The 14,525-nt window shown below is 42.4% G+C and overlaps 2 protein-coding genes across 3 annotated transcripts in view; both read left to right on the top strand.

The window, feature by feature from the left end:
* LOC103821325 (serine/arginine-rich splicing factor 7) overlaps positions 1 to 14,525 on the top strand; it is a 1,055,603-nt gene that overhangs the window by 1,001,142 nt on the left and 39,936 nt on the right. The window lies entirely within an intron of this gene.
* Positions 1 to 14,525, top strand: part of ALK (ALK receptor tyrosine kinase) — a 306,382-nt gene that overhangs the window by 260,697 nt on the left and 31,160 nt on the right. Inside the window, exons 12-13 of the mRNA XM_050973237.1 lie at positions 9,479 to 9,641; positions 13,784 to 13,934. Coding sequence (XP_050829194.1) covers positions 9,479 to 9,641; positions 13,784 to 13,934 — 314 coding nt within the window. The remainder of the gene's footprint in view (positions 1 to 9,478; positions 9,642 to 13,783; positions 13,935 to 14,525) is intronic.

Below are 14,525 nucleotides of genomic sequence, written 5' to 3'. Positions count from 1 at the left end.
CAATGAGCCCACAGGAGAGGGTGCTGGGGTGGGTGAAGCTGCACTTCAGCTATAAAGGTTGTGTTTAGTTCTATTACAGATGCTGTGTGTGTGCCTGGGCTGTCACAAAGGTATAATTTACAAAAGTATCTTTATATGTTCTCTTTGAAGATCCTTTGAAGTTCTCCCTTCAATATCTGTATCTCTGTTTCCTGCCTGTAAGTGGAGTTGTCTTTTAAGTGCTCTCAGTATTGCCCTTGGGTCAGTGATCTCATGGTAGGATCTGTAGGCAGGGGTAGATTATGGATTTCTGGCTGACTTTCTGTAGGTGGTGATGTGGTTTCCTAAGGCAGCTATACATTTCCTTCCAGGGTGCCTACTGTTTCAGCAACAGGAAAAAAAAAACCCACATTAGATTTTAGTTAATGCAAAGTTAATGTAAAGTGTGCGTGGGCTAGAAATCCTGTGGCTGTAAATTTTTGTGAGAATTTTGTTATTTCCTACTTGTCACTAGACTTGACATCATCTAGCTCTTCTGCTCCCTGTCCTATCTGAGGAATTCAATTTAAAGAAAGGCTCGGATGGAAGAAATAAAGGGAATCGGATTGCATGAGGGTAGAAGAGAAGGTCACTGAGGTTCTTCGAGCAATTAAAATAATTTGTGATGACCTTGGGGTGAAAATTCAAGGCAATTCCAATCTAAAACAGCTTGCCTATTTTCTGGGCTTTATCCTTGGTCTTGTTCATATTCTGTCTAAAATTGTCTCTAGCCCTTAGGGTTTGAAATTACTCCTCCAGCAATTTTCTCCCCTTGTGCCCTCAGAGTAGACAGGGCAGAAACAGAGAAGCTGTGTGGCTGCTTCTTGCAGTGAAAGTCATTGCATTTCTGAGGGTCTCTGCAGCACCAAATTCCCTTTTCCCTTTTTTGTTGCTGAGCCCCTGGATGCTGTCAGGAAACACTGCAGATGCTCGTTTGGTCCCTGGGCTGTGTATTTTACCCAGCTTTAATCTTGTTTCTTTCTGCTTCCTGTAATGCATTTAAGAAACCTCAGGCTGATTCTGAGAAGGCCTTTCCTTTGATGGGCACATATTTACTGTTGTGTGAGTTGAGTGAGCCAACAGTGTGAACCACCCTGAAGTCCCAAAGACTGCACTGACCAATATGAGCTCAGCTAAAAGTAATTACAGTTAATAGGATCTTTGACTTGTGTGATGGATCACATACTATAATATTTCCTTCTTAAGAAATCTTACTAAAACAAAGAACTGTGGTCCTAAAGCTGATGAGACAACGGGATAATAAAATGCCCTCCCTAAGTCCCCAGGCCAGCTCAGCCTTCGCAGCTGGAGCTCCAGTCTGAAAGACAGGTAGCACTTTGTTTTCACAGCACTAAATCCAAACAAGCTCACTTGTTTTCAAGGGCAGGGGCCCTCCACTTGCTCCTTTGTATCTGAGCACAGCCTCTTATATACACACCTGCTGCTTTTGCCTGTCCTTGGAAATGCATTTTCAGCAGAAGTGATGGTTGGCACCACCAGCCCCCCATCCTCTCTGTCCTCAGGCCCTGCACCTTCTGACTTGCTTCTTCAGCCTTGCCTCTGTTGGTCATGGCTCAGAGTGCCCCCAGGTCATGCACACTGGAGACTCCAAACACATCACACAGCCACACTGCCAAACACCCTAAAGCTTGAAGAAATGGGTCACCCTCTGCACTGTGTCACACCTGGGATCATGAACACACCAGGCAGAATTAGACCTGAATTGTCTACAACTAATGTGGTGGTGTTGCTCTCTCAAGTTCCTTGATGGCCTGGACCAGCACAGAAAAATTCCTGTGGTTTTCAGATCACACAGTTACTTGCAGTGCAAGGTGGCCATTAGATGGATGTTCACAGGGCAGTGCAAATGCTTTCCTTTTCAATTAACTAATGATGTGTTATTTGCTGGAATACCAGCTTCTTGCTGAAAGGTTGCAGGTGAAACTCGATTCTAGAAGCAGCCTGGAAAAACAGTTGTAACAAGATCTGTATATGCCAGAAGACTGAATCAGCTTTAATGGAACCAGGATTTTTCATTGAGATGGTTAAATCTGTACAAAAGGCTGAGTGCTGTTTATTCTGTTGTAAACCCAGGCTTACTTTGGCTTTGGTTTTAAATTGGTTAGGTATTAGTTTAAGTAAAACTGAAAGCTTCTCAAAGCATACTATCACTCAACTACCAATTAAAAAGTCAATTTATATCAAACCAATGCAATTTCCTTTTATACACAAGGCTAGAATAAGGGAAATTCAGGCACATAAAGATACAGTGAGCAATAATGAGGAACTCGAGGTAAACAAATTACTATCACAGAGGCTGAAGGAGACAAAATAGGATTCTCAGTAGGCAAAAGGAGATAACAAGACACAGAGCAATCAAGCTTTAATTAAAGATTTCTGGTGCTTCTGAATAGGCTTTAAATACCATGAGGATAGCCTCTCTTTTGATGTTTCAGCTTCTCTTCTGTCCCACTGACAACTTATTTGTGTCAAGGCACACAGTACAAAAATTGCATGTTGTGCAATGTGCAAAAATATTTACCTTCTCTCCCCTCAAATCTTGCATTGTTTTGTCCCTCCTGCTCTGCACATCCACCAGCCATTGTGCAGCCCTGATTTCTTGCATGGAAACTGCCATCAAATAATTTTCTTACCCAAACTGGGTTACTGTTTTCCTCCAGTCTCTTCCCCACAGCATTTAGTGGTTGCACAGATTTTGTGTTTTCCATCAGGGAGAGTCCTGTTTTGAGCACTTCCATGGCTGTTTCTCGGAAGAACTCTCAGTCACATTAGTTAATCAGATGAAGGAGCTGAAAGGGACAGCGGAGCAAGTATTAAGTAAAAGAAAATTACATTTGGTCGCTCTTTGTATGCAATTATACTAACTGAACTGTTGCTATAATACAATAAAGGTATCTGCAGAATTGTATTTTTGTATTATGCATCAATTAACATAGTAAATAACAGCCCAGTGCCCCCCCTCCAACAAAAGCAGCATTCAGAACAGTGATGGAAATGTTCAGACACAACAGTGGGATCTCACAATATGTAGGTATGAATTTCTTTATTGCAGTGTTTATACTTGCTTTCTCTGTAGGATTGAAAATAGCAATGGTGCAATACTGAAAATCAGCATGCAACCAGATACAACCTAGCAAAGTTGAATTGGCATAATTGCTCTCTAGAGTTAATCATGCACTTGAAATAAACAGGGCAATTCACAGGTTTCACACCTCCATTTCAAAGCCTCTCACTCTTAAGAATGGCAGTTTAAATTGTACAGAAACTGCTGTAAATCTCAGAAAATGTTTTAAAATAATTTTTCCACCTCCACCCAACTTGGTCTTTGTTATCTAACGTGAATTTCTAGCATCCTTTGTAATTATGAGCAAAAAGAAATTCCAAAAAGGTTGGTAGCATGTATCACTTAACAGCCTTTATGGAAGACTGTGAATCATAAAAGGGAAAAAAAATTCGTTTTCTTCATGCTGCTTTGTTAGTGCCTGGTTTCAGAAGGTGGCAAGAAACAAGGTGTTCTCATTGCTGTCCAAAGCTAGTAGTGCTCTTACCTTCTTACACTGACCACAATTTCCTTCAAGAATGCCCTGAGAGTGTTCCTTATTTATAAACACTTAAGAAAAATCTAAAGCATGAATCAAGAGTTTGAGTATTTCTTTGAAATGATACTCAGGATCAATCAGGCATATGTTTGTCATCACTGCAGATGCTCCTCCTGTTTAACTGAAAGACCTTCCACTGCTGCCCTCATTTAGAAAATAAAGATAGAGATAGTAACTCCAGAAAGAGTGGAAAAGTCGACCTCTCTTAGTCTAGCCATACCTCAGTAACTGGTTCTTGTATTGCTGGCAAGACTCACTAATTTCTATGGTCATTTTATATCCCCTTAATAGGATTTTGTAGACATACTTAACAGGTATGGGACTGTGATTGTGAGCACAACCTAGTTCTGCCATTTACCATCATCTTTCAACCCCTGCCCCATTAATCTCTGGCAAACTCAATCCTGGGAAAGGTAATAATCTCCAATTACTGCTCACAGAACACTGTTAAATGGCAGAACCCAAAGCAAAATTGAAATCCTTACCTCACTGAGCATGTTTCTTATATATGCTTGTAGTGTATTTTGCCTACAGGCTTCCAGCATGGACCACTGGAATTATTGGTAATGCATAACTGAGATTGCTCATGCACTGAGTAAAATCTGCAGCTCTCCACACAACCAGTGGCAGGCAAATGTTAGTGAAGATTATGGTGGGCAGTTTCCTGTAAGCCTCTGATTTCCCATATTGTCCAAATATTGCCAGGCAAGGGAAGCTTATGGAAGTTGTTGCAACTAGATGAAGCAAACATTCCTCTTGGTTGTGGCATCAAGCTTGATGACATCTGCCTGAGAAGAAGAGGTAAAATGGACTCTGTGAGGAAGAATTAATAGCATCCAAAAGTTTAGCCACTGGGGTTCTTGTGCCTCTGAAACATGAGAATTTACATCCCTTATTAATGTGGATTTTTACTCTGTTGGAAGAGGAATAGCCTTTTGGTCTGAATAGAGGTTGTCACAGCAAGTTGCACAAACTGGGTACACATTGTTTTAAAGCACTGATGCATTTCACTAACGTGTTGCTCTAGGTTCCCAAATAAGCCAAGTACCATGGTGCTTGGTTGGCAGTTTGCTGAAATCACTAAAGTTTTGGTTGGCAGTGGGTTTAAACTGGGTTCAAACCAGCTTGATTTGACAAATGCCAGTTAATACATTTAGACCCTTGAGGTGTAGCCAGAATGCCTCTGTCTGTTTTGGGGCATGGAGTTTGTGAGCTGTACATGTGCCAATGAAATTGCTTTCTGTGTTAGAAGTACAAATGTGCCTTAGGCTTTGCTCCATGGTTTTCTCTTCAGTGTTGCTGGTTGTTATTTGCAACAGTGCCTGCAGCAGCATTGCCTAGGGCTGCAAGTAGTATCAGAGCTTCAAACAAATCAGTCATTTTAAGTCTTGTGGGGTTTTGTTCATTTTGTTTTCCAAGAGCAGGACATTACTCCCCTCTTGCTGTGGCTGAAATCCAGCACCTTGATTGCTGGGCATTTCATGTGTCTAGACAAACTGTGTGAAACCTAGAATTTCTGCTGTGCAAAAGGATGAGCAACTGTGTGTCTAAATATATCAGTCAATGAATTCATTACAGAAATAAAAGTTGTGAAGGAAGAACTTTTTTTCAATTGTTTTAATAGAGCCAAAAAATACTTTTTTTGCAAAATGTTGCTTCTGGGACCTTGTCAGGGGGGCTTGCCAGGGAGAAGGAGGGCAGGTGAGGGGGTGAACATGCAGAAACTTCATCTTTCCTCTGCCATGTTTCTTTTAAAAGGGAAGATTCTATCAAACTGAACTGATGTATAAATTATTCACTGAAATGTAGTACTCCAATCTGAATCTCCACTTTTTTTTTTTTTTTCCCCTCCACCTCAAACAGATATTTCCATTTTTTCAAACTTGGGTAGCATGTTGCAACTACCAATTGCAGAATATACAGGGACCCTACATTAAGCTACATGTTGTTTTTTGTCATAGGAATGCTCAGCTGTTTCTGGACACTGGGTATATGCAACTTATGTGAAGTTGGGCAGAATTCCACAATCTGCTAGTTTTTGGGAGAGGTTTAGCCAGGAAAGTCCTGCTGTTCTTCCCCCAGTGTGTGAGGTGCTGGCAGTGTTATCCTGCCACACACTGCAGAAGGAAGGAGGGATGTGTTGTGCACTATGCAACAGACCACAGCCATGCACAGATGGAAAAAAAATCTATGCTCCTCACCAAGCTACTTAAGGATTTTCGATTCAGTGCTGCTGCTTTAGTCTTTGGAGATCAAAATAATGCTTCAAACTGAATTACTGTAAACTGCTGTGGCATGCAGCAACCTGTAGAAATGCTATCTCCAAGCTCATAAGACATGCTGCAGTCATTTCTAGAATCAAGAGAAAATCAATACTTTGCAGGGAGTGAAATCTTACTTTTAAAAAAGTAGTGGTGAGTTATTAAGGCAGGCAGTGCCCTGTTTTGCTGCTGGGTTAGAGGTTTCAGCTCTTGGGCTGTTGTATCTGCACTCTGAGAGTTGGCTTTGTGAAATGGTGGGGAGGGGGGAAGTGTGGAAGTTTTAGTCTGTATCCAGAATTGTAACTAAGATCCCTCTGTCCTAATTATCTTGAAATGAGGGGCAACTTCTTCCTGTGCCATATTATGTCCCATTGAATTCAGTGACAAAGCTGTTCCATGCTGGACTGGCTTCCAGTATTTATAAACAGGAGTAGGGCTGCTTGCACATCGGTGCAGCAATGACAAATGAGGAGATTGTGCAACACCTGGCTGTAGGTTTTACTAAAATCTCTGCTGGTTTAAATCAGGTACAGTCTCTCCATGGACTTCACTTGGGCTAGAATTCCTCCTGCAATGTTTTGGGCAAAAATCACTACCCAGCTCTGCTAGCTCTGAAACACATCTTTTTCCTGTTCTTGTCTACCTGAATAAAGCCAATAAATATTCTTGCTAGCACTGGCTGCAGCACCTGGAGAACCTGGGAGGCTTTGCAGACAATCTTGTCTGCACCACTGTATCCATTACAACAGGACCACTTTAGAAATCCAAGATACCACCTCTGTGCTCAGTTGTCTCCAGGTTCCTTGCATTGTTGACCCTGGCATAGCATAACTGTGGTTTTTCATTCTCCATCCTCTCAAGCTCTGAAAACTCAGATTGATTTATTCCAAATTGCCAGCAATGTGTGCCTTTACTCTGATACTGCCTCTGCACTGGAAGTGAGCCCCCTCTAGTCTGCCCTAAAGGCAGAAAATACAAAAGCTGTTCTGGTTGCTTCAGTTCAGAGTCTGAAGGTGTAAGGTGGGCAGCAGAAGGATGTTCTCCTTCTGTTCACCCAGGGCTTTTAAGGAGCCAGAAGCCCATTTCAAAGCATTTTGGAGTAAGATGTAGCTCACAGATCCCCAGTCCCTGGAACCCAGTGGGAGCCAAGAGCAGCCAGTTTCAGGTCCAGCTGTGCTGTGTATTACATGTGGAATCATCTAGAGATAAGTTTGCCAAGGTCAGATAGGCAGATACCTAAGGAACATGTGTTATTTCAAGGGACCAAATCAGAAATGTAAAGCTTAACCACAGCAGCAGTCTGCACATGCTGTGGTCTGTCCGAGCTTTTATTACTTCCAGTTTTCCATTTTGATTCTCTCATGTTTTGGGCTTATTGTCTCCTTGAAGGTCACCCACATCTACCTTTGGGAACATGTTTGATATTTCACTGGAGACATCCAAGTGGCTTCTTATTGTTCCACTTACCTGCCTGCTTTACTAAACATATGTTTCAGTGCAGGTGGCTAAGCCCGCTGGGGTATTGCAATGTTAAATCACTGTGATAGCTGACAGAATGAGCCTCTCATCTTCCAGCTAGTGTGAGATTTTCCTTTGGGTGTGGGGTGGGTTTTGCAAGGATAAACACAAGTAACTTCAGGTGCCAAACTGTTCAGAGCTACTGAAGCATTTTGCTTTAGTAACTTCTAGACCTTTCTTCCTTAGGTGCCTTTACCCTCTTATCTGTTGTTTTGGGGGCTTTTGGGGGGTACATCAGAAGCAAAGGAAGAGAGAAAAATTCTTCCATTTGCTGTCTAATAATTTTAAGATTTCATACTGCCACCCACTGCAGAAGGATTGGAGAACTAAATGAGATTATTATGTAAATGAAACAGGTAACAGTGACAAAATCTGTAGGGCACCCTTGCAGGGGAGTTTTGAGAAGGGGTGGTGTAGATTTTTCAGAAAAATGGGATTATTCTCTCAGCAGAACTTAGATTGGGATATTTTCTTACAGAGTGTAATGTTGGTAATACAACATTGTATTACCAACATTTTTCAGAAATACCAGTCACTGTATTTCTTAAAGTTCTGTCAAATTCTTTGATCCATTTCATTCACTGAACTCTTTTTGTAAGAAGGAATTTCGCTGATCTTCAGGATTAGTTTGTGAAAAGGTAATTCAGACTTTTTTTCTGGCTAAGCCAATGTGTTTTCTTGTATTTCTGGAGGGTGAACCTCTCCAGTAACAGCAGTGGTAGAACCCTTGGCCTTGCTCATCCAGACACGTGCAGACCATCATTTCTAAACCACATCAGCCTAGAGAGTAGCTCTGAACTCCAAGCAGCAGGTCAAGCTAATCATAGAACATCCTAAGTTGGAAGGGATCTGCAAGGATCACTGAGTCCAACTCCTGGACATGGAGTCCAGTTAATGCCCTGTCTGAACTATTCAGTGTCACCACCGAAGGAATCTGCATGGGTGGTGTTGCTCTTGTGGAAGCTGGTGGAGAAATGGTGCCCTTTGAGAAGGGCTTGGGGGGCTGGCTGGACCAACATCAGTTGTAGAAAAAACTTCAGATTCCAAATCTTTTATCTTTAATGGCAGTAGAACTACCTAATGGAGTTTATTAGAGTGTGTATATTAGATTATTAATAACTATGTTTAATAAATCATGTCATGTTCACAAAAAATGCTTTGTCAATTTATTTACCATCTAGATCTTTGTTTTGATTATATATTAAGTATTTCCTGATATACTAAAATACAGGACAAGGTGGGTTTTACAAAAGCATTGTGGTCTTGGGGCTGCAATGCCCCTAAAATGAGTCTTTAATGAAAAGGACATAATTGCCACCATCATGTATTCAAATTTTTAAAATGAGATATTTTTTTTAAACACAAATTAACAAAGCCTTGTTCTAGAAATCTATTTGTACAGGATCAGTACTTCCAATGGATGAAAATGGCTGTAATAGGGAGGCATTGATCTACACCTACAGATATGGCCTAGGAAATGCAGAGCTGGATGCTTTTTTTACAGGCCTCAGTCAGGTGTTTTGCTTTCTGAAGCTTAATTTGAGTGTCCTGTGAGCAAACAATTATTCAGAATTCAATTAATCTATTGTTATGTTTTAATCACTGTGATGGTGTTGTGTTTACAGGTTTTTATCTAATTAACAGTTACTTTCCCATTTAAAATAAATTCAATAACCAAATGTCTCTAGAAACTGAAAGGGCTGTAATGCACCAGCCTTGAGATTATGAATGAACACTTAACAGCCCAGAGAGCAGAGCCTGAAACTGGGAGAAGTCTGTTGGATTTTTCTCTACTCTGTGCTCTTTGGCTTTTTGAGCCTCACGAAAAATAAAACTATGTTTATTGTTGTGATAGATTTCTGGAGGTGTTGATGAAAAGCTGTCAAATACTGAGGTACACAGAACTGTGAGACTTTTAAAATAATTCTGGGGGTATTTGTTTGGGTTCAAACCTCAGGGCCAGGTTCTGCTCTTGGTCCAAGAAGCAGAGCAGCAAAAGGGCAGAGCAGCTCCTTGGTCCTTGGGTGTTGGGGTCATGCTCTGCACGTGTCCTCCTTTCAGATCAGTGGCTGTTCACAACCTGTGGTGCCAGTGGACCCTACGGCCCCACCCAGAGCCAGTGCAACGATGCCTACAGGAACTCCAAGCTCAGAGTGGTGGTGGGAGCTGAAGGGATTCTCCAGGGCATTCAGATCTGGAGAGTACCAGCAACCAACACATACAGGTAAGGGAGCTGTCTGATTGTCCTGCTGTATCTGTGTTCAGAAAGTATTACATTCAGAAGTTTGGCCACATCTGCTGGGGTTTTACTTATCACTGAGTCTGTGATTTCCAGTCTCTCCCATCTCAGATTTGCTCCCTGGAAGATGCAACTTCTTCGGTGAATGAGAAGACACTTTCTGAGGCAGGCAAATCTTTAGCCTAAGTGGTCACAGGTTGGGAGAGCTCTATCAGTAGCTGAAAATGAAGCATTTTCACCTCCCCAGACCAAGAGGTTTCATTTCATCATTTGGCATTCATGGAGCCCTGGGATCAGAATGAGTTTTTCCCACCCTTCACTTGGTGTGGAAGGAACAATCATGTTGTCAGCATTTCTTATGGGCCAGCTTGCATCAACCTCTGCTCAGCATCTTCACTTTTTTTGAATCTAGAGACAGCAAGTTGAGCTTGTAAGCCTGGCTTACCACAGTAGAATTGATTTTGGAAGGCAGCCACCTAAATGGTAGGCTCTGTGATACTCAGGGTTCTAACACTTAAATCCCCCTGTGGAGTTGTTTTCAAAGAGAGGTGATCAGATAAGGTTCAATGCTACTTTATCACATTTTTACCAATCATTTTTTCCTTTTGCCCACTCTGGGGAAAGAAGTGCAATCAAAGTGTAGTTCACTGTATCTGAATGGTAACATGAAGCCATTACATGCATCATTTTGTATGCAGAACTGTCAGTTTGAGCCAGTGACTGTCTACTGGTGTTTTTTATGCAGCATTCCATCTTGAAATCAATGATGGTGTCTTGGATTTCAAAGCAAAACATTCCATTGAAAGCTTTGAACAAATTTCAGTTACAATTTTCTGAGCTCATCTCTTTTTTTTTTTTTTTTCTTTTATATTGAAAAAGAATGCTAATATTGAGGGCAGATGTCAGTCTCTAATAGAGGTCTAGGGCAAAGCAGTTTTGAGAGACTGGCTAGGGTAGGCACAAGCTCTGCCTGAGTGCCTATTCCTACAAGGATTGATGGTAATGCAAAAAGCATTAATGATACTTTACCCAGCTATCAACAAGGAGTTGCCTGAGGTGAATAGAATTTTTCAGAACCAGCATCCAGTAAATATGGTTATAAAGTACAGCCCAAAAATGAAGAGGCAAAACAGCCCAAAAGCTTACAGCACTGTCATTTTTTTAATATCACAGTCCAAGAAGAGCCAGAATTCCTGTGCAACTGCAGGCTGATTTTCTGCTGCACAATTCAACCCCTGGCCCCTGCAGGCATGACTTGTCTATTTAAGTCCTATAAATGACCTAACAGACTTATAAGTTCTGTATAGATAATAGATGTATAATGTCCTGCATAACATATATAAAGGGATGACATTCTCTTCTGCACCTCTTAAGGCTAAAGTAGAAAATTCACAGCCTGGGGAAAGCAGGAGGCAATTGTGGGCTTAAATTACCTTGACATCTTCCTGATTCTGGTCTGCTGAAGGGGTAGCAGAGTCCGCCAGCATAGCATAGCCTTAGGAAAATGTCAAGTTGCAATATCAATTGCAGGGCTTCCCAGAGCCTGGACTTACTGCCTGTGTTCAGCTCTGCCCTGCAGTCCTGCTGCAGTCTGGGTGCTGTAGGTTTTCCTGATGGGCACTGCTGAAACACCTGACACAGGGAGAGAGCCCTCCTGCTGGCTGCTGGGCTCTGGAGAAAGCTGGTGCTCTGCCATCTCAGTGTGTTGTACACTGTGTAATGTACCCTCCTGGTAATTGCTCAGGAAGGATATTGACTTTGTGAACATGAGGCAGAATATGCGTTATTATTAAAATACAGACAGCTCAGTTCTGCACAAAACTCTGCAAGCACAAACCCACCACACCCAGAAAACCCCATCTGTGAAGGTCTGGGTAGCTGCCACACTCTGTAGTGCCCACATTGGAAAACTGGAGCTTTTACATGCTCTGGTTCACTCTCATGGGACTTCACATTGTGTAATAACAATGAAGTTAAACATTTTAAAAGAATATTTTTTGTTTCAGATCTCCTTCTAAGCATCCAGAAGTTCTGGTTATCTAGGTCTCATGACCAAGTATGAGAGAAGTGGACTGTAAATTACACATTACCATCTTTTATCTTACTTCTTTCCATTTTTAAAGGAAGAGGTTTAGGTCCATTTTGCTGAGTGCCCCATTTGTGATCACTTCCACTGTCCTCTCTTCTCTATGGCTCCTTTTGTAAGGAGGCACAAAAACACAGCCCAGTGGTGTGCAAAAAAAGTCATTGTGAGTCAGCCAGGCTAGATACAACATTTTCTCATACTCTCAATACTATCTCCAGTGTTTCCCATAACCTGGATGTTAGGGTGCATGTTTTTCTCCAGCCCTGGTTTGCACTCTGCACATCCTGACCCTCTCTGAAGGTGTGGGCTTCTTTTGCAGATCCCACAAGTGTCATAGTAAAAGAAAAGAAGGATGGCAGTGCTGTGTTCTTGTTCTGAATGGGCTGAACTTTTCTTCAGGGCCAATATGGTTAAATGGCTTCCTTCCCCCTGTAAAAGAAAGGTGTTGCTAATGAAAGGGATCCTCTTAAGGTTTGAAGACAAGATAACTGTTTAAATAGTGGCACCTGTTTTGAATAGGGAACAAATGCCACCTGAATATACTGGGCTTTATTTGTCTTCAGCCTTTGGGTGAGGCCAGACTGGGTTTCCTGAACTTTCTGATATCACTGCTTGTATGCAAAATCTGTTCTTACATGGAAAAGTATGGCCCCTACTGGCAGCCAATTAGCCCTGCCAGCTTGCTGTGCCTGGTAGTGCACCTCATTAGCCATTGCAAAATTCTGCAGTAAATCAGCTCAGTTTTCAGATTCATGCAGCATCTGTTCAGGGTGGCCCAGTGCTGTGTCCATCACTTTTTCTGCTGGCTCTGGTGCAGCCTGAGGACTGATTGCTTTGGTTATCAGCAGTGGCATGAACATAATCACGTCACATTGCCAGGATCTAATATGCTTTATGAGACACTACCTGTTTGCAGGCAGGACTGTGCTGGGCAGAGAGCAGCCAGGGGCTGGAGGAAAGGAGGTGTTAAAGCAGAGCACCTATGCTGTGCCTGGTAGGAAGCTGAGAGCAGTTTTTGAGTTCTGAGTCCTGCAGTCTTCGGTTATATGCTCCAGGTGGAATTTTGCTCTCACAGAAGCACATGGAATGCTACTAATGTCAGTGGAGAATTGCCTGCTTATTTCAGATCCAAACTGGGTTGCTGTACCATCATTCACCTGCTCAGAAAGTTGAGTAACTCTGTGTTTTGTTTCAGAAATGTGTGTTTTATCCTGATTTTTTTAAAAGTGCTTTAAAATCGTTTGCTAAAAGCTGCTATAAGTATGCCCATTGTTAGGAAGGGAGAGGGAGGAGATGGGAAATACAATGTTACAGCCACGTCTGTGGGTACACCAGCAACAGTAATCACCTCTGAATGTTGAGTGTTTGAAATAAAAATCCCAGAGCCTTAACTGAGACTGCAGCAGCCTGTGTGTAACCTGCCCACTCCTGGCTGGAGACAGGGAGATGTTCCTGACCACCACGAGTTTGGCCAGGGGGCTTTTGCCTTCCTTGTTTACTGCAGGTAGTGTCATCTCCATCTCCTTTTCTCTCTGTATTCCTCTGGTCCTGGGAATAAGAGAGCTGTTTTCCATCTGGTCCATGCTACCAGGACCAGTTATGCTGTCTGCTTTCTCAAATCTCCCTCTGTCAATCTCATGCTTAATGTTCTCTTTAGCCATATGTCCTGGTTTTACCAGCCCTCCTGCTTCTGTTCTTTCTCTTCCTTGCTGCAAACTTCTCAAGGATGTGCCTTCTGGGAGACAAGATGTGTTTCATATATTAAAGCTGGAAACTATAAGGACTTGCTCACTCTGTTCTCAGCTGTGTTTGCCCAATAATCAATGTGAAAGAATCTGTTTTGTAGCTACCCAAGCTCACAGATTCAAACAGAGCAGAAAATCATTCTTCAGGCTTTGGGTTTAGGTTTATTTAGAATTTCAGGTCTTCAGAGCACTGTGTTCAGGTATGCAAAACACTCAGTGCTCTGAGGGGGTTTGTGCTTCCTTCCACCTGCCTGGGACAACTCAGGTGGCAGCCTCCTGTTTTCTTTTTCCTGCAGCATCTCAGGCTATGGAGCTGCAGGTGGGAAAGGAGGGAAGAACACCATGGTGCGGTCCCACGGAGTGTCTGTGCTGGGAATTTTTGACCTCCAGAAGGATGATACACTGTATATCTTGGTGGGACAGCAAGGAGAAGATGCTTGTCCTAGTGTAAGTGATGGCCTTTCTGTTTTGCCTTCATCCCTTCTACCAATCCATGGAATTTCATCTTTTCACACAGAAAAACGATGTCCTCAGGAGGTTTGGGGCTATAGGAGTCAAGAAATAGCTACAGATTTACTGGGAGAGCATGAGAACATGAAGGACCATGTCCCTGTGCTTGCTTGTTTTCAACATTTGGGCCTCAGTGACAATACACAACAGGTTCCTGACTGTCTGAGTATCTCAGAGCACCTGTGTGGGGGCTTGGAGACAAAAGACAGCCCTGCCTTTCATTCCCCTGGAGATCAGTCTTCAAGGCTGATTTTGCAGGGTTTTGCCCTTGTTCCCCTATTGAGCCCAGCCCTGCCCTTATCATACACTCTGCACCTCTAGAGATACCCATGTCACAGGGCCTGCTTGGTTATTCTCCACAGGGGAAATAGGAAAGACAAATCAATCATGGTTGGGTCAGTCCTGATTTTTATGTTACTAACCAACCTTTGCTGCAAATGTCTTGACAGAAAGATGGGCACTATTTGCATGCACAGTAGTTTATTAATTTTTAAGTATTCTTTGGAGTAGGATGTGGGAATAGGACAC

This window comes from Serinus canaria, chromosome 3, assembly GCF_022539315.1.
Source record: "Serinus canaria isolate serCan28SL12 chromosome 3, serCan2020, whole genome shotgun sequence".
NCBI classification, from domain to species: domain Eukaryota; kingdom Metazoa; phylum Chordata; class Aves; order Passeriformes; family Fringillidae; genus Serinus; species Serinus canaria.
Note: the sequence above shows the minus strand (reverse complement) of the source record. Positions and strands in the feature narration are given on the sequence as shown.